The 18205-nt window shown below is 43.6% G+C and overlaps 2 protein-coding genes across 12 annotated transcripts in view; both read right to left on the bottom strand.

Annotated features, from left to right (window-relative positions):
- Nucleotides 1–5060, bottom strand: part of pdlim3a (PDZ and LIM domain 3a) — a 39219-nt gene extending 34159 nt beyond the window's left edge. For both annotated transcript variants that reach the window (XM_060916720.1, XM_060916721.1), the window contains exon 1: nt 4898–5060. In XM_060916720.1, coding sequence (XP_060772703.1) covers nt 4898–4990 — 93 coding nt within the window. In that variant the 5' untranslated portion in view covers nt 4991–5060. The remainder of the gene's footprint in view (nt 1–4897) is intronic.
- Nucleotides 5061–9175: 4115 nt separating this feature from the next.
- sorbs2a (sorbin and SH3 domain containing 2a) overlaps nt 9176–18205 on the bottom strand; it is a 92859-nt gene continuing 83829 nt past the window's right edge. For 9 of the 10 annotated variants that reach the window (XM_060916710.1, XM_060916719.1, XM_060916715.1 and 6 more), the window contains 4 exons: nt 16120–17373; nt 12677–12714; nt 12469–12575; nt 9176–11138 (listed from right to left, as the gene is read on the bottom strand). In XM_060916710.1, the coding sequence (XP_060772693.1) occupies nt 11077–11138; nt 12469–12575; nt 12677–12714; nt 16120–17373 (1461 nt within the window). In that variant the 3' untranslated portion in view covers nt 9176–11076. The other variant, XM_060916716.1, reaches the window with a different exon arrangement.

Below are 18205 nucleotides of genomic sequence, written 5' to 3'. Positions count from 1 at the left end.
CACTGCAAGAGAACATGGGCATTGACCAGGAAAAAGCTCCTATGTTCTGTCAAGATGTTTAAAGAGTAAGCTGACAAATACTGCTCGGCAGCTCCCATCTATCGGGTGGGGCAGCGGGTAATGCTCTCCACTCACCACCTGCCCCTCAAGACGGTCTCCCGCAAATTGGCTCCCAGGTTCATAGGGCCTTTCCCCATCTCCAAGGTAATTAATCCCTGCTCTGTAAGACTGTCTCTGCCTGTAACCATACGCCGTATTCACCCAACTTTCCATGTCTCCCAAGTCAAACCCCTTGTCTCCAGTTCCCTGTCCCCAACCTCCAAACCCCCTCCTCCTCCCAGGTTCATAGATGGTGGTGAGGTCTTCACTGTCAGGAGGTTGCTGAAGGTACAACGCAGAGGCAGAGGACTCCAGTACCTGATTGATTGGGAGGGGTATGGTCCTGAGGAAAGGAGCTGGGTTCCTGCCAGGTTCATCATGGATGCCACCCTCATCATGGACTTCCCCCAACAACACCCTGAGGCACTTCCTAAGGCACCTGGAGGCGCCCGTTGAAGGGGGGGGGGGTACTGTCACAGTCCAGTACAGTCCATCCATAACCGAGTTTGTGGGACTTCCATGCTGGCTCCAGGCCGGATCCGGGACAGGAATTCAGTCCTGCCTTGCTGAAGACCATTTTCCCTGAAGTGGCACTCCTACACCTGCTACCACTCCTCTCCCATCAGCCAGGGCCTTTTTAAGAACTGTTTGGAGCTACTCCAGTTGCCAGACTGTCTCTTGTAGACTTTCCTCACTTTGCTACAACCCTTTGGTATTGTGTCTTCTTGATTCCCCCTGCCTGAATTGTTCCTTGTTTTTTGTCTAGTTCTCTGTCCAGTTTTTTGTCCATTTTACCTGCCTGTTCTTTTGGATTGTGTTTTTGCTTCCTCTGCCTGGATTTCTCTTGTACCTGTGTTTTTTGTTTTTTTGTGAAGATTTTTCTGTCCTGTCTTTGTCCCTGACCATGCCTATCTGCTCCTCTGTGTTTTTGACCTCCTGGCCCGTTCTTTGACCACTGATTTTTGCCTGAGCCCTACTGTACCTCTGCCCTCTACTTCATTAAAGAAGTTTTTCTGTACACTGCCTGTTTTGAGTCTGCTCTTGGGTCCTCACTTCACCTCAGCTCTCCATTTCTGACAGGATCAAGTTCTAGGCACTTAAAAGATCCAGCTTGGAAAACACCTTGGCTGATCTGAGTTGCTCCAGAACTGCCAGAACCAGAGGGAGAGGATACGGATATTTAATGGTGACTTCACTAAGCCATCTATAGTCTATGCAGGGCCCAAGTCCACCTCCTCGTTTCTCCATGCAGAAGAAGCTGGCCGAGGCAGGAGATTTTGACGGCCAGATGTAACCTTGTTTGAGAGCCTCCTGGATGTACTCTTCCATGGCAGCATGTTCTTTCTGGGAAAGGGGGCAGATGCAACCTCATGGTGGTGCCATGCCTGGCAACAGCTCAATGGCACAGTCGCAGGGCCTATGCAGTGGTAGTCTGCAGGCCTTCCCCTTGCTGAAGACTTCAGAAAGATCCTGGTAGCATTCTGGAACATTGTTCATGGAGTCGGGGAGCGGGCTTTCAACTGAGGTGGAGGAGACGATGAGTTGGGGATGAGAGAGGCAGCTCTGAAAGCAGGTAGGTGACCACTCGAGTATCTCCTTGTTCTGCCATGAGATGAGGGGATCATGCAGTTGTAACCAGGGGGAGCCGAGGATGATATCATGATGGTCAGTGGTCGTGACGTACAAAGAGATTAGTTTGTGATGTAGGGCCCCCACTTGTATCTGCAGCAGCTGTGTCCATGATGTGACTAGGCCGTTGCCTATGGATCCACTGTCGATAGTCCGGATGCTAAGCGCACTTTGAAGAGAGGTGATTGGCAGGTTGAACTTTTGCATGAAGGCTTCGCTGATGAAGTTCCCTTCTGCTCCTGAATCTATGAAGGCAGACAGGACATGAGTGGAGGATGCCATCTTCAGTAACACTGGGATTTTGAAGGATTTAGAGTTAAGTTTTCTCACCAGACTGGGCTGGAACAGGTCTCTCGGTGGAGGTTCCCCGGGCAGGTTGAACTGGGCAGTGTTGGATGTCATGACCGGCACTCCCACAGTAGAAGCACAAACCCTCCTTGTGCCTTCTGGCGCACTCAGTGCGGGACAACCGTGTGCGTGACAGCTCCAAGGGTGCGTGGTCCTCGGGAGGCGACATTGGCTTCTTCTCTGTGAGGAGCAAAGGCCGGTGCTTCAACAGCTGGTCTAGACGTATTGCCAGTTCGATCAGGGAGTCCAGTGAGAGGTTCTCATCCCTACATGCCAGCTCGCTGAGTATTTCAGGGCGCAGTCCCTGGTGAAAGACTGCTTTGAGTGCTGGGTCGTTCCATCCACTGGAGGCTGCAAGAGTCCTGAAATCCAGGGCATACTCTGCGATGCTTCTGGTGCCTTGTGAGCGAGTGCGAAGGCTTTCCCCAATTTCGATTCCCTTGGGCTTATGATCGAATACCTTCTTGAATAGGGAGAGAAACTGTTCATATGACCCCGTTGGCTTTCCACCTTTGTTCCAGATGGCTGTAGCCCAGCAGAGTGTTTGCTGGTGAGGACAGACAGAAATTTAGTGAGTTTGTGTTCTTCCGGAATATCTGGCATGGTGGCAAAATACAGTGAGCATTGTAACAAGAAGCCCTTACATGTAGTGGGGTCGCCAGCGAACTTTTCTGATGTGGGGAGTTGCAACGCCACGCGAGGAGGAGATTCAGTGTGCGCTAGGAGCGCCTGCGACATAACAGTTGTTAGCTGCGTCATCCTGGTGTTCAGATTGGCGAGCATCTGTTGGTGTTCTCTTAGCAGTTGCCCCTGTGCATTGAGAGCCGTCTGTTTGTGATCCTCCACTACATGATTGCTGGTGAAGTATCCTGTGAGTATGCAGGCACTGACAGATGTATTGTACATGCGGCGGAAGACAGGTTTAGAATAGCAAACCAAGCCAAAACGAGAGACAGGTATCGTAGTCAAAGAACAAGCTAGGGTTGGGTGATCAGCGAACAGAGTAACATGGGCAAAACAGAAATCGAGGAAATGAGAAAACACTAGCAAAGGTCAAACAGGCAGAAGGCAATCAGAGAATAACAAGGCTTGGTATGTACGGAAAAACCAGAACGATACTTCGCAATGTGTGCTTGTGTGACTGGGGTTTAAATACTGAGACAGGTGATGAGGAAATGAATGTCAGCTGAGAGTCAGAATGCAGGAGATAGAGGGCGTTGTGTGTACTGGGAGTTGTAGTCCGAGCTGTCCATGTTTGTAGTCTGCTCATCTCCAGCAGGTTGACTGACATACATAGATAGATCGATATTTGCTATAGATTATTAGTGTTTAGCTAGCTTGTATCATGCAGATACAAATCAAGAGCTTCAGTGAATGTTCACAGTGTTCAAACATCAGAATGGGAAAAATTGTAATCTACGTTTACACAGTGCGACTTTCACTGTGGCATGGGTATTGGTGCCAGATGGACTGGTTTGAGTATTTCAGAAACTGCTGATCTCCTGGGGTTTTCAAACACAACAGTCTCTAGAGTTTACACAGAATGGTGCAAAAAACAAAAAACATCAAATGATTGACAGTTCTGTGGGTGGAAATAAATGCCTTGTTGACAAGAAAAGTCAGAGGAAAATGGCCAGATTGGTTCGAGCTGCCAGGAAGGATCTAGTAACTCATATAATCACTCTTTACAACCGTGGTGAGCAGAAAAGCATCTCAGCATGCAACAGAACTAGTTCATCTTAAAGTAGCTGGTGAGTGTATGGAGATTGGATCCATGTTAAGCTAGGTAATTTGACTAAATAAATCACTGTGGCTAAAATCTAACTAGTTCTAGTATAGCAGGAGAACATGAGGGTGTTTTCAGGTTGTGGATACAGACATGCAGGGATTTTGTCAATGGTAGGAATATATTAAAATCTTTCAAATCAACATGTTCAGGCCCTTACAGAAAAAAACACATGAATTTCACATGTGATCACATGTTACCACATGTGGTAACACGTGGAATACATGGTATCAGATTTTGTAACATGTGTTACCATATAGAGCACATGTGGAAAACATTCCTACATGTGATTCACATAAAATTGGGCCAAAACCACATGTTTCCCATGTGCAAAACACATTTTCCACATATTTCACATGTGAGAAATCATATGTGAAGTTCATGTGGTTTTTCTGTAAGGGGGTGAAATTTAAGCTTTCTTGCTGTTTCAGATATTATGTCCTGCTAGTCATGAAATCTGAAATATGTATTTGTACAGTTATCTTTAGATAGATTTGAAATAAGGTATTGCATGTGACGTCTTTGTCGAGAAAAGTTTTGGTTGATTAACATGTCCATCAGTCAGTGCTGTTTAGTTAAAGTGAGCCGTAATATTCCACTCCAGGAACAGGTGTGAGCTTTCCCAGTGCTGCCTTCCTCGTGAATGAATCACTGCAGAACATTTAGCATCTCTCTCTCTCTCTCTCTCTCTCTAAATTTAGTTTGGCTTTTACAATAACAAGAAATCTATCCCAGTCCTGTTCTTGGGCCATGTTCATAACCAAGTTTCCATTTTATCCAGCCTTTTTTAACAAAGTGTGTTCGAAGTAAGCGTTCCTGAGTGCACACTCACTTTAACACTTACTGTTGGACTTGTTGCAGGGTGCACATCCAGCTCCTCAAATGAATCTTTATTACAGCTGTTACTTGTGTGTGTGTGTGTGTGTGTGTGTGTGTACTGAAGTGTATGCACCAAGGCTCAAATATTTACAATTAGGTTTTTACATACAATACTTAATTGATCTAACACACACACACACACACACACACACTCACCTTTGCGATAGTGAAAGGTTGGTTGAAATCCTTTCCTCCAATCAGCCGGAAGCCCCATGGTGCTGGTCCATCCAGTATAACACAGTGTGGCATGTCCTTTGCTCTGTATGTGTGTGTGTGTGTGTGTGTATAGATTATGTATCCTCCAGCAGAATGGAGCACTGTCCCGTGTTTAGGCTCTTTTAAAACAGGAAAGGACCCCACCTCCCAGGACGAGCTATTTGGATAGATCTTGCATCTAAAACTCTCTCTCTCTCTCTCTCTCTCTCTCTCTCTCTCTCTCTCTCTTCCCTCTTCATTCTTATCATCCCTGTGTTCTCACTTCCAGTCATCCTTTAGTCCTGTGGCACTGATCTGAGATCAGTTCTGTAACTCTCAGAAATGCCAACATTTGTAACATTACTGATCTGAGATCAGCTCTGTAAGCTGTATAATGTTTAAATCTCTGATGAATGTGATGCCAGTTGATAAAACTGCTGTACACTAAAATAAAATTTAAAAAAACTTAATCCTACAGATCTGGGATCAGTTCATATAACGCTTAAAGATCCTACAGTATATAGTACTACATTAACATCAACAATGAATTACACACATCTGAAAATCTGAAATCCAATTTTTCAGTTTCATTTTGCTTAAAATGTACATACATGACAGTAACATTTGAAAGTTTGACTGACCTGAGATCAGTCTGCTCATTTTCGTATTGCTTAAAGTCTTTGACATTAGAATGAACAGTTCATGTGACTGATCTGAGATCTGTTTTTGTTCATGTATATGACATTAAAGTTAATACTGCTCATCTGGGATCTAATTTCTCTGATAAAGACTTAAAAACAAAACGGTGTGTTCATTAATTTATATTATGATCATTAATAATGTCAGACATGTTATGATTTAATAACAAAATGTCGAGGTTGGATGGTTTTTACTTTTTTTGGGGGGGGGGGGGGGGTATGTAAGTCAGGACATTTGAGGGGAAGGACCTCTAGGCTACTGCACATATTCTGAACTTTTGGAGGAGATTGAAAGTTTCAATCGTCTTGAGATCTGAATACGGAGTTGAAAGTTCAGCGTATGCAGATGAACTCCTTGTTCTTTGTCCATCAGGAAAATGGTGTCATAGCCGCCATGGCAATAACAAAGCAGCAGCTTTAACTGTATTTAGTCACTGGGAATGAAAAGCCATCTATCCATCTGTCTGTCCATCCTGATGTTACCTGCAGCCCTGTCCAGATTGCCAGTTCCTGCTGATGAAAAGCAACCCCACCAAATGATGCTCCCACCACCATGTTTCACCAAGGCTTTGTGCAAAGTTCAAAACCTTTTCTCCGCATACAGAATCATACACAACCCCAATTCATTTCAGTGATGTATCGCATATCTGTCTATTTCAAATTGTATAATTGCTGCCATTTTGAGGCCTGAATACAGGACTGACTGCATCAATGTTTCTGTGCCTGTGCTTTACGTTTTCATTCGTACTGGTAATTGACAACCCTATTGTACTTCACTACATTCATCTAAACAAGCAGCAGTGCAGCAGATTGTCCTTATAGTGCTGCCTCGTAGCTATGTTATCAAGCTAGCTATGTTATGGGACAACTGCGAGGTATATCACACTCCAAAATAGGGAGAAGGGTCATGTATGAGACTGGAAGTAAGGCATGAAATTTATAACTCTAGTTATGTTTGCTTTTTCTAGATAAGACAGAAATGTGGTCCTGAGCACAATATAAAATTACATGACTGAAACATGAGGATAGGCAGCATGTCTAGAGTCCAGCTGTTTTGGCAATCACCTTGTGCTAAGACCGAGTAAAGCTGATGAGCCAAATCAGGTGGGATTGGGTTCTGTGCTTTACTCCAAACACACAAGACACCAAGATTACAGGGATTAGTGAGGAATATTAACTGTCTGAAACAACCTTTGTGTGTGTGTGTGTGTGTGTGTGTGTGTGTGAGAGAGAGAGAGAGAGAGAGAGAGAGACTTGAGGATGGTGATCAGAGCTCCTGCCCTTATTTGGTGAGACACAGAAACAAGTAGTGGAGAGAATATCCCTCTCTCTCTCTCTCTCTCTCTCTCTCTCACACACACACACACACTATATATATGGGCATCGTATGGGAGGAATGTTAGGATGATTCTAAGGGCCTGTGACTGACAGGAGCTTTAAAAAAAATTATTAGAACATTAGGTAAATATTTTTTCAATATTTACTTACTCTACTAACATGACATGGTTCGGTCCTGCCCCCAAACCAGCCGAGTATGTCTCACTGCAGCCTGCGATAATCATAAATCCTTGAAAATATTTTAATACCTTTGAACATGCTAAAAGCCTCATACACCTCATACACACACTCGCACTGTACGCTGTATGCAGCACATACCCTGAGTATAACCCTATTTAAAGGATGACATACAACAAAAACAGAGGCTGATCACTTACTGTAGAAGGAATTTATTAAATACGCAGAGGCCGCGTGTGTGTGTGTGTGTGTGTGTGTGTGTGTGTAAAAGAATGATTTAGGTGTGCCTGGTAAATTTCCAAAAGCCTATAAAGATAGGATGTGAAAGCACATCCCCTAAAAAGTCCATAGTCTGTGAGGTAGGACTTGTCCCCAAGCTCCATTTTGTCCCTTTTAAGTCCTGTATTTGAGGGAAAGTTCATTTCTGGTCCATAAAATTCTCCATTGCTAAAATTTTGGCACATCATGGAAATGCAGAGACAAAGTATTATTTATAGCTTTCACATTATGACAATGATCTGGCTATTAAAGTGAAATTTATATGTGAATGTATAGCCAATTTAGCTATAAACTTTTCCAGACCTGTTACCCTCACAGCTCCAGTGCAACAATAAACAGACAGTAAACAAGTCTCGGTTTATAGAGTATATTGTGATCTTGCAAATTATGCTTTCTGAGTGTACTGAAGAGCTGCTGCTGCTATAATCATAAAGGCTCCCCTGTGCTCAAACTGAGACTCTTCTTCACTACGGCCCATATTCAGAGTTCAAGTATGTGCATGTAGTGAAGATTTAAAACCCAAATTGCACACATTATTGTGTTATTCAGACCTCGAACACAACGACAGACTCCAGAAGTTACACGATAGTTACACACGCAGGGCGAAGTTTGCCCAAAACAGAGGTGTGTCTCAGCTACGCATGATTGTGAACTTGAACTTAAGTGCACATTTACGTTTCCTGCATATCAGATGAGTAAGATGAGTGCTTTGTCAGCTTATCCTTCAAAATGAGGGCTTGTTTTCACATCAGATTAACAAAAACATGGGTATTATTTATTATCAATTCAACAAATTAAATGTAGCAGCATACAAATGTGATTAAAAAAACATATTTCATCATCTCGATTTAGTATCTCATGGTTTCTTTATGTTGTGCACACAATCAAGCATCGAAGCATGATAGAAATAAATAAAATGCTAAATAATACGACTAAGACTAGACACAGTTGATATCTTAGTCTGAATTTTCTAGCTGTAATTTTTTCAAGTTTAAATGCAATGGCTTGTGTTTAAGAATGGTGGTCTAGTTGCTATATAAAACATGTCAGATGGTTCTACTCAAGAAAAATCGAAACATTAACTAAACATATATAAAACAACATGAGTGCCCACATAACCTGAATCTGAATACATAGGAACCTTCCCCACATAAAAATATCCATCATTTTAGACTTGAATTCAGCTGATCTACTCAGGTAAATGATTTTTAATCCTGTTATCCGGTGTCACCCAGAAGAGGATGGGTTCCATTTTGAGTCAAGGTTTCTTCATGTCGTCTCAGGGAGTATCTCTTTTCCAAAAGTGCAATACACATGATCTCATCTCATTATCTCTAGCCGCTTTATCCTGTTCTACAGGGTCGCAGGCAAGCTGGAGCCTATTCCAGCTTACTACGAAAGGCAGGGTACACCCTGGACAAGTCGCCAGGTCATCACAGGGCTGACACATAGACACAGACAACCATTCACACTCACATTCACATCTACGGTCAATTTAGAGTCACCAGTTAACCTAACCTGCATGTCTTTGGACTGTGGGGGAAACCGGAGCACCCGGAGGAAACCCACGCGGACACGGGGAGAACATGCAAACTCCGCACAGAAAGGCCCTCGCCGGCCACGGGGCTCGAACCCGGACCTTCTTGCTGTGAGGCGACAGCGCTAACCACTACACCACCGTGCCGCCGCAATACACATCAATAAACCTGAATTCAAATGGAAATGAAATGAAACCCAAAGCAATGAGTGTGTGAGCAAAGTGACTTTATAAAGCAAGTGGATTCCATTAATGTACAAAAAAAGTCAAACTGTGAGGGTTATGAAAGCAAATGTATAACTCATGTACCTAAGGTACGGCTACACTCGCCATTCTGAACACTGAACATCTGTAACATCAGGACAAGAAAACACAAATAAAATCTCCTATAAAATCTCATATTTGTCAAAACTTCCTGTTAGGCTGTGTTCTTATGAAGTGAAAAAAGTGGCACGAACAGGCATCGAACTTCATTCTGTACGCAAACCCATAACAACGCAGAAAATCCAGCTCTTTTTCCATCTTTAAAAACAGGCAATGTGTAAAAGTCTTTAAACATAGGAACATACTGAAGATTCATACAGAAATTCACATCATCATCATTATCATGCAAACTGCATCGTATAACATTGTCTAATACACACTCGCTGATTGCCATGTTTATGAAAGTAATACTTCATCATCATCATCATTTTGGCCAGTAGTGGACACAAAGAAAAGTTATTGCTTGTGCACTAATCAGGTAATTCACTCCTGAGTTCAAAAATCTGTGACCACTAAACACCTCGGTGTGTGGAACGCGGAGACGACGTCTCGAGCTAAAAAATTGCCATAGTCTCCACGTACAAGTGCTCCAGTACTGCAGGTGGCACTGTTAAGATTTCATGACAGCACGACGAAGACTGCTTGATCGAAATAACTTTGGTGAAAGTAAGAGGAAATACGTAAACAAATGATAGAACTGCTTATTTTACTCTGTATTTCCAAAGAAATAATATACGAGCGTCACAGGCTTGGTTGCATTGTGTTCACCAAGCAGGACATCATTTTCTCCGCAACTGGAAGAGAGCCGAAAGTCGTCTCTGCATGATTTACACCGAGGCCTTTAGGCTGCTTTCACACTAATTGTTTTTTGGCCAGAAAAAAAAAACAAAATACAGCTCACAAATTGTGCACGCTGTAACCATAGCAACACTGTTCTAGCTACTATCAGCTAACATACTAGTCAAGCTTGCTGTCTAGATCTGATTTATTGTTATCAGTAACACAATACAGTACGTGTCTGGAATCGTTCCCTCGTCCACGATTCACTCTGGACTGTACGGTTTCGAGCAGTGGAAATGGACCAAGTTCAGAAAACATACACATCATGATCCATTACATAAACAATTTAAACAATACAAATACCTCGCAAGGTTCTAAATGTGTTCGTATACATTACAAAAGGTTTATATATACAGTATACAGGGTACTGTATATCATTTTGGCTTTTATCATTTCGCGAGCAGCTGGATAGGCCACGCCCACACATGACAAGAAACCTGGTGTGACGTCAGCGATTTTTTTTTTTTTTATAAATTAGACAAAAATGTTCAGATCAATTTCAGTTTCATACGACGATTTCTAAAAAACAAACAAACAAAAGAGATGGATTGGTCTTAGATTTAAATGATGACTTGGAATCAACTGAGTGACTTTTTGTCTCGATGTGATGCCATTCCGTCTGTCGATCATTTCTCCCCACCAATCACTTCTCAGAGCGTCTCTCCTTCTCATAACCTCTCCTTCTCCTTCTCATAACTTCCCCAAAAGATAAACTATTGCTTATTGTAAAATATTATCGCTAATAAGTTATGTGAATATTATTAAGGAGCAGGAAGTACACTGCTGAGCTCCTCATTCAGGATGCAAGCAAAACTTCAGTGGAGGAGAAAATAAAATACAAGTGTTGGCTAGAGATGGCTAGTGAGTGCTAAAACTGTTTTTGCATGACAACAAACACACACACACACACACACACACACACACACACACACACACACTCTCTCTCTCTCTCTCTCTCTGGGTCGAGGTTCCACACTGGGCCTCAGTTTTTGTGCCGTCGGTCTTCATTAGAGTGTCTTAACATAGTTTCCTGGGAACGTTCCAAACTGCCGGCTCCTCCGAGACGTTCCTGCACAGAAGAGGAAGAAAAATGGAGGAGGAGGAGATATTTTAAAAATGAGAGAAAAAAGTGAGAAAACAGTGAACAAGACAAAAAAGAAAAAGAAGGACAAAGAAGGAAAAAGGAATAACAGAGGAAAAGATGAAAGAAGGAAAAGATTTTTTAAAAATAAGAACATGACAAAGGAAGTGGGAAGAATCAGAAATTGCAAAAAAGAAACAAAAAACAAGTAGAAGAAGGAGAGGAAAGGTGAAAATAGAAGGGAAAAGATGGAAAGAAGAAAAGAAGGAGAACAAGGAAAATGAAAGGTGGTGAAGGAAAAAAGGAACAAGAAATGGAGAAGAAAAAAAATAGAAGATAAATGGAAAGAAAAGAAGAGAAAAAAGGACAAATGAAAAAAAGGAAAAAGGAGCGGTAAAAAAAAAGAAAGCAAGAAAAAATAGCCAAATAATAAAAAGAAGAAAAAGAGGATGAAGGGAATGACAGAAGACAAAGAAACCTTTATTTGTCACATGCACACTTCAAGCACAGTGAAATTCATCCTCTGCATTTAACCCATCTGAAGCAGTGAACACACGCACACACTCAGAGCAGTGGGCAGCCACACTATAGCGCCTGGGGAGCAGTCAGGGGTTCGGTACCTTGCTCAAGGGCACTTCAGCCCAAGGCCGTCCCACGTTAACCTAACTTCATGTCTTTGGACTGTGGGAGAAACCGGAGCACCCGGAGGAAACCCACACAGACACGGGGAGAACATGCAAACTCCACACAGAAAGGCCCTCTCCAGCCGCTTCTTGCTGTGAGGCGACTGTGCTAACCACTACACCACCGTGCCGCCCATGACAGCAGAAAAGTGAAAAAAGGAGAGGAAAAAAGAAGAAGCAAAGAATGAGGCAGAAGTTTCAGAAGAAAGAATGAAAGAAAGGAAGAAAAGAAAGTGAAAGAAAGAATAAATCATGGGAAATGATAAAGTAAAATGATGAGGATGAGAAAGAGAAGGTTGGAAAGGAGAATGAAGGAAAAAAGAAAAAACAAGAGAACGAAGAGAAGAGAGATATACATGAAGAAGAGGGAAAGAAATGAGAAGTAAAGAAAGAGAAGGAACAGAAAAGAGGAAAGAAAGACAGGACAAGAAAAGAAAGGAGAGAAAGCAGATGAAAGAGAAGAGCAAGGAGAAGAAGAAGAGAGAAAAAAGGAAAAGGGTTATAAATGTTCCCCTGCTGTTCTGCGGTGTGATGACGCTCAGTGTAGTGAACGACAGAAGCTGCTGTGAGCTCTGAGTGTGAAAATGTGCGAATGTTATTTATACATGATAGCAGATTAATACAACATGTCATACCTACGAACCAGCCGTCATCACACTTCTCCACCACGTCGATCACGTCGCCCTCTCGCAGCTCCAGCTCATCTTCGTTCCGGGGCATGTAGTTATACACGGCCTGGAACCTGCAGCAGATGAAACATGTGTTTAGTTGCTCTACTGTCCACAAACAATAAGACTGAAGGACAATCCTGACACACAATCTGCTAGTCATGACATCACTTACGGCTCTCCAGCTCCATGTAGGGAATCCTGCATCATCCTCTGAGAGAGAGAGAGAGAGAGAGAGAGAGAGAGAGAGAGATTTTATCAGTTATTTATCATATCAGTGTTGGTGTTCTGGAAAAGGAAGTCACTCCAGCCTGATGATCAGAACACACAGATGCAATGCAGCAACATCGTCTTTTTAATGGTACACTCTGTAGGATCGAGTGACATCTAGTGGTCAAATTGCAGATTTGGAACCAATTGAATGCCCCTCCTTAAAGTGCATATCACGGGTAAATTCAGGAGCAAGATCAATGTAATTCTCCTATTTTATATTAAACTTTGGTCAAATATCTGTAACATTCTGCATTCTCTGCATTTTTTTTTACCTTGCGCAATACCAGAAAAATTCAGTTGAAATCAAGCCATTTGAAGCGAATTGGTCCACCTCTGAAAAAACTTGGCATTTGGATTTCCCGGGAAACATTGATTTTCGTGACGTCGCGTGCGGGACGCCTCCTTCTGAATCCTACATCAGCGCTGGTTTGTTGATAAGAAAACGACCTGGTGGTTTTCTGCAAATTTCTTCGACGTTATCGCGTAATTATTAAAATGGTTAACAGATGTATTGTAGGAGGGTGTAGCAACACCAATCTTGATGGGATTAGTACTCATCGTTTCCCAAAAGACCGGACAATGAGAGAGAAATGGGAGCGCTTGGTCTACACAGGCTGTGCACTGAAACCGTGCAAAGCTCGCGCAGCCTGCTGGCGCTTCCGCAGGTAACGTCACGAATCTGGCTCCAGACTCCTTTGGGATTTTTCCAGATGTGTTTTGTTATTTTATTTTTTTCTGCTGTAGACAGATGGCCTTGTGCAAAATTACCCTTCTGGATGAGTGTGTAAAGGGACATACTTTCATATAAAAAAAACAACACGAAATTGGTCCAGAATATGCACTTTAACCCCTCCCTTTCCAAGTACCTATAGTGAAAAAAACACAAAATGCAAAAGGCGCTCTCTGGAAGTTTGTCCATTCTGGGCTACTGTAAAAACATGGCGGTGCAACATGGTGTCCTCCGACCTGCACCCTATGTAGATGTAAAATGCTCATTCTAAGCTTACAAAAACACAATGATTCATAGGTACAGGTAATTACACACTAATGAACACGTATTTATGAATAGAGTGCTTCGAGGTCAGCGCGAACCCAGCGGCGGCCATATTGGAAGTCAAAGGTCGCCTGGGTCAGGCTGTGTCAGTGCATTGTTGTTGTTCAGCGAAGCAAAAAGGGGTGACAATGCCGAATACGTGTGTCATTGTTGGCTGTAGTAGCCGGGGGGGAAAAGGGTGGCAAAAGCTTCTACAGACTCCCTAAAGTCGTGACTAACCAGGGAATTGCAGCACAGGAGAAAAGCAAACGGAGGAGACGACAGTGGCTGGCTGCCATCAACCGATCAAATTTAGGACAACTTGACTGTTTCCAGATTTGTTCTGATCACTTTGTGACAGGTAGGTTAATATTGTCTTGAATTTCATAGTTACTAAAATAAATGTGCCAGTATGCCGGCTGTTGTGTGACCGTCGTACTTTCCCTCAGTCTCGTGGCCGCTTCAACATAAAACAACAGGGAAGCAACATGGGAGCAACATTCTCCAAGTCCAGCAATGCAGTTGCAATGTGCACACAAAATAGCATGTCTCTTGTAACTATTATCCAGGGGTGTAGACTAGGCTGGGATAGTCTCTGCGAGTGTAACACTTTCCCTCTGATCACTTTTGTCTCTCCATCTTCAGCAGTCAACACCGACACATCGCGGACCCTCCCAATGAAACGTACCTTCTCAGCATAACGCTCCCGTGCCTGCTTATCTAAACTATCACAGTAGTGCTCCATCACTTCAGATGTCTAAATTCTTAAAAAATCCAAGCTTCTAAGCCCTCTAACGCGGAAACGAATCGGTGAATGTAAATAGCTGATGTGTACTCTATCACTACGTTCACACTGCAAGGCTTAATGCTCAATTCCGATTTTTTTTGTGAAATCCGATTTTTTTTTGTGAGGTCGTTCACATTAACAAATATATGCGACTTGTATGTGATCCTCAGTATGAACGAAAAGCGGCCTAAAAGTGTTCCGCATGCGCATTGCAGGATACGACGACGTCACACGCAGTGAGCATGGCCAGTGTTTACGGAAGTAACCTAAAGTTTCCTGTGTATGACAGTAGCCAGCATGGAGTACCTGGCGATGATGCAGTTGTTGCGACAGAGCCAGAACATGCACAATAGCCTGATGTTAAGGAGGAGGTTGAGAAGGAAGAGGGCAAGGGTTTTGGCTCAGGCGTTCTGGGGGGTAGTGACTGCAACCTCCGTTCAAAGGAACGTGTGGGTGCGGAGTCGCATTGATGTCATGCGCCATGTTGCTGTAACTTTTTTTGAGAGACCCGCCGCCTACTTCAGCGCAGAATAGTGACGTTTGTGGCTTGTTGATGACGTGTAAGTCGGATGAATGCGACCTGGCGGTTCAGACTGAAGTCGCATATGAAAAGATCGGATAGGAATCGGAATTAGGACCACATATCCAAACGGCCTGGGTCGGATTTGAAAAAATCGGATCTGTGTCGTTCATATTGTCAATAAAAGATCGGATACAGGTCACATATGGGCGAAAAAATCGGATTTGAGTCACTTCAGCCTGCAGTGTGAACGTAGTGTATGAGCGCTCTGGAACGAGTGACTTCCAAGATGGCGTCGCAGACCGCAGTGTTACTATTTTTAGCATCATCTCGGAGCACTCTATACTACATTCCACGTCTGCTAATGGATTCCTCTAAATCCTACATAGTGTACCTTTTAAGTATTATCATCATCATCCGATTCATGCACAGAGAGAACTCCAAACAGGGGAAAGGGCATTAGGAGAGAACTCCAGTTCCAGCCTGCACTGCTGCTAGTGTCACGGCACGCTCCGTCCTACCCTGTGTACTCTACTGGAGGAAATGGAGGGAGATAAACAGCGCCTCCTGGTGGAAATAGGGCTGCGTGGCGGTTTCCCATCAACCACCGCTGCATGATTATAAACCGTCTGTAAGAGTCACAGCTCATGTCAGGGACTTGACATCTCTCTCACACACACACACACTCTGTCTTTTAATGTCAACTCCATGCTAATGCAACAACGTACTGTTAATATTATTACATCCATAGATAGATAGATAGATAGATAGATAGATAGATAGATAGATAGATAGATAGATAGATAGATAGATAGATAGATAGTCGAGCTTGTGTTGTAGGGCCAGACCATGTCAGCTTTTATACTTCGCTCTCACACACACACACACTGCAATGCAGAGTGAGTGCTGCATACATCATCCCATTCTCCTTGCACGCGTGTGTGCGTGCACACACATACATACATACATACACACGCATACATATACACACACACTATGTTTTACCTTGATGTGAGGAGAACGCAGCTGTGACCGAGGGGACAGTGGAGGAGTGTAGAGAGGACGAAAACATGGAGGAGTGTGGGAGAAAGGGACAACATATGATTGAGGGGAGGAGAGGACAAGAGGAGGAGACAAGGGTGGAGAAGATGAACTGCTGGAGGGAGGAGAGCTTGGAGGAGACAGGGGGATTGTCAGAGATGTGGTTTGCTCAGTGGGAGGGGCTGGGTAGAAGAGGGGGCTTGTTGGAGATGTGGTTTGCTCTGTGGGAGGGGCTGGAGAAGAGAAGGGAATTGTTGGAGGTGTGGTTTGCTCTGTGGGAGGGGCTGGAGAGGAGAGGGGAATTGTTGGAGGTGTGGTTTGTTCAGTGGGAGGGGCTGGAGAGGAGAGGGGAATTGTTGGAGGTGTGGTTTGCTCAGTGGGAGGGACTGGAGAGGAGAGGGGAATTGTTGGAGGTGTGGTTTGCTCTGTGGGAGGGGCTGGAGAGGAGAGGGGAATTGTTGGAGGTGTGGTTTGCTCTGTGGGAGGGGCTGGAGAGGAGAGGGGAATTGTTGGAGGTGTGGTTTGCTCTGTGGGAGGGGCTGGAGAGGAGAGAGGAATTGTTGGAGGTGTGGTTTGCTCAGTGGGAGGGGCTGGAGAGGAGAGGGGAATTGTTGGAGATGTGGTTTGCTCTGTGGGAGGGGCTGGAGAGGAGAGAGGAATTGTTGGAGGTATGGTTTGTTCTGTGGGAGGGGCTAGAGAGGAGAGGGGGATTGTGCGAGGTGTGGTTTGCACTGATGGGGGGACTGGAGAAGATGGTGGAGAGGCAGGGATGGTGGGCAGGAGAGGTTGCCGTGATGGATAAAACGGAGGATGAGAGGAAGGGATGGGAGGAGACAGAGAGCGGGCAGGGCGAGAGGAAGAGAAGGAGGAAGAAGGACGAAGAGGAGGGGGTATATAAGATGAAGAAAAAGGAGAATGAAGAGAAGTAGGAAGAGAGGTAAGAAAAAAGGGAGGAGGGGAGCAACAGGATGAGGAGGGCTTCTCTTCAGATGTAGGTGAAGGGGCAGGAGACGAGGAGAAGGTTGGAGGGGAGAATGGGGCAATTTGGCCAAAGGACAAGGGGATAGGAGAAGAGGGAGGAGAAAGATGGAGGGAAGAACTGCGTGTGGAGGAAATAGGGGAGGACTCATGAGGAAGAGGAGGAGGAGGAGAAGGAGCCAGTGATGGGGAATGATCAGGCTTTGAGAGAAGATACCTGACAAGAGGACAGGGATCGGCCTAGCAAGGAGAAATACAGAGACACATTTACACACAAATCCTAAACAAAACGATACACTTAACTTTATACAGCCTACAGATAGACAGACAGACAGACAGGAGTAGCATGCCTACCATAAATACACTACCAAATGGACAAACTACCGTAACTTTAAGAGTAGCACAAAAACTGCAAAGACACACTACCATTACTGTCACAGGAGCAAACTTATCATAAATACACTAACAAATCAGCAAATGCATGTACCTGTTGGAGCAGTCGACCCAAAATACATACACAGAAATATAAGCAAACTACCATAACTGTTGGACTAGTGTGCCGACCATAAACAGCCTAACAAATCAGCAAACTACATAATCATTGGAATAGTGTAACTACTCTAAAAATACATTAACAAATGGACAAACTACTGTACTATAATTGTTGGAGTAGAATGCCAACCATGAACACACTACCAAGCAAGCAAACTATTGTTGTTGTTGGAGCAGGACGTCTTCTGTAAATATACCAGCAAGCAGAGGTGGACAATAACGAAGTACATTGACTTGAGTACTGTACTTAAGTACACTTTTTGAGTATCTGTACTTTACTTGAGTATTATTTTTTTTGGAAACTTATGACTTTAACTTTACTACATTTTAAAGGCAAATATCGTACTTTTCACTCCACTACATTTCTATCAAGGCAGGGCTCTACATTAACTTTTGAAACCACTTGTCCTGTCGGGCAAGTTGAAAGGAAATTTACTTGTCCGAATGTGAAGTTGACTTGTCCGAAGAAAAATTTGAGAAAAAAAACCCCACAAAAACTATTTGTAATAAACTAATTTCA

The sequence above is a fragment of the Neoarius graeffei genome, chromosome 3, assembly GCF_027579695.1.
Source record: "Neoarius graeffei isolate fNeoGra1 chromosome 3, fNeoGra1.pri, whole genome shotgun sequence".
Lineage (NCBI taxonomy): Eukaryota > Metazoa > Chordata > Actinopteri > Siluriformes > Ariidae > Neoarius > Neoarius graeffei.
Note: the sequence above shows the minus strand (reverse complement) of the source record. Positions and strands in the feature narration are given on the sequence as shown.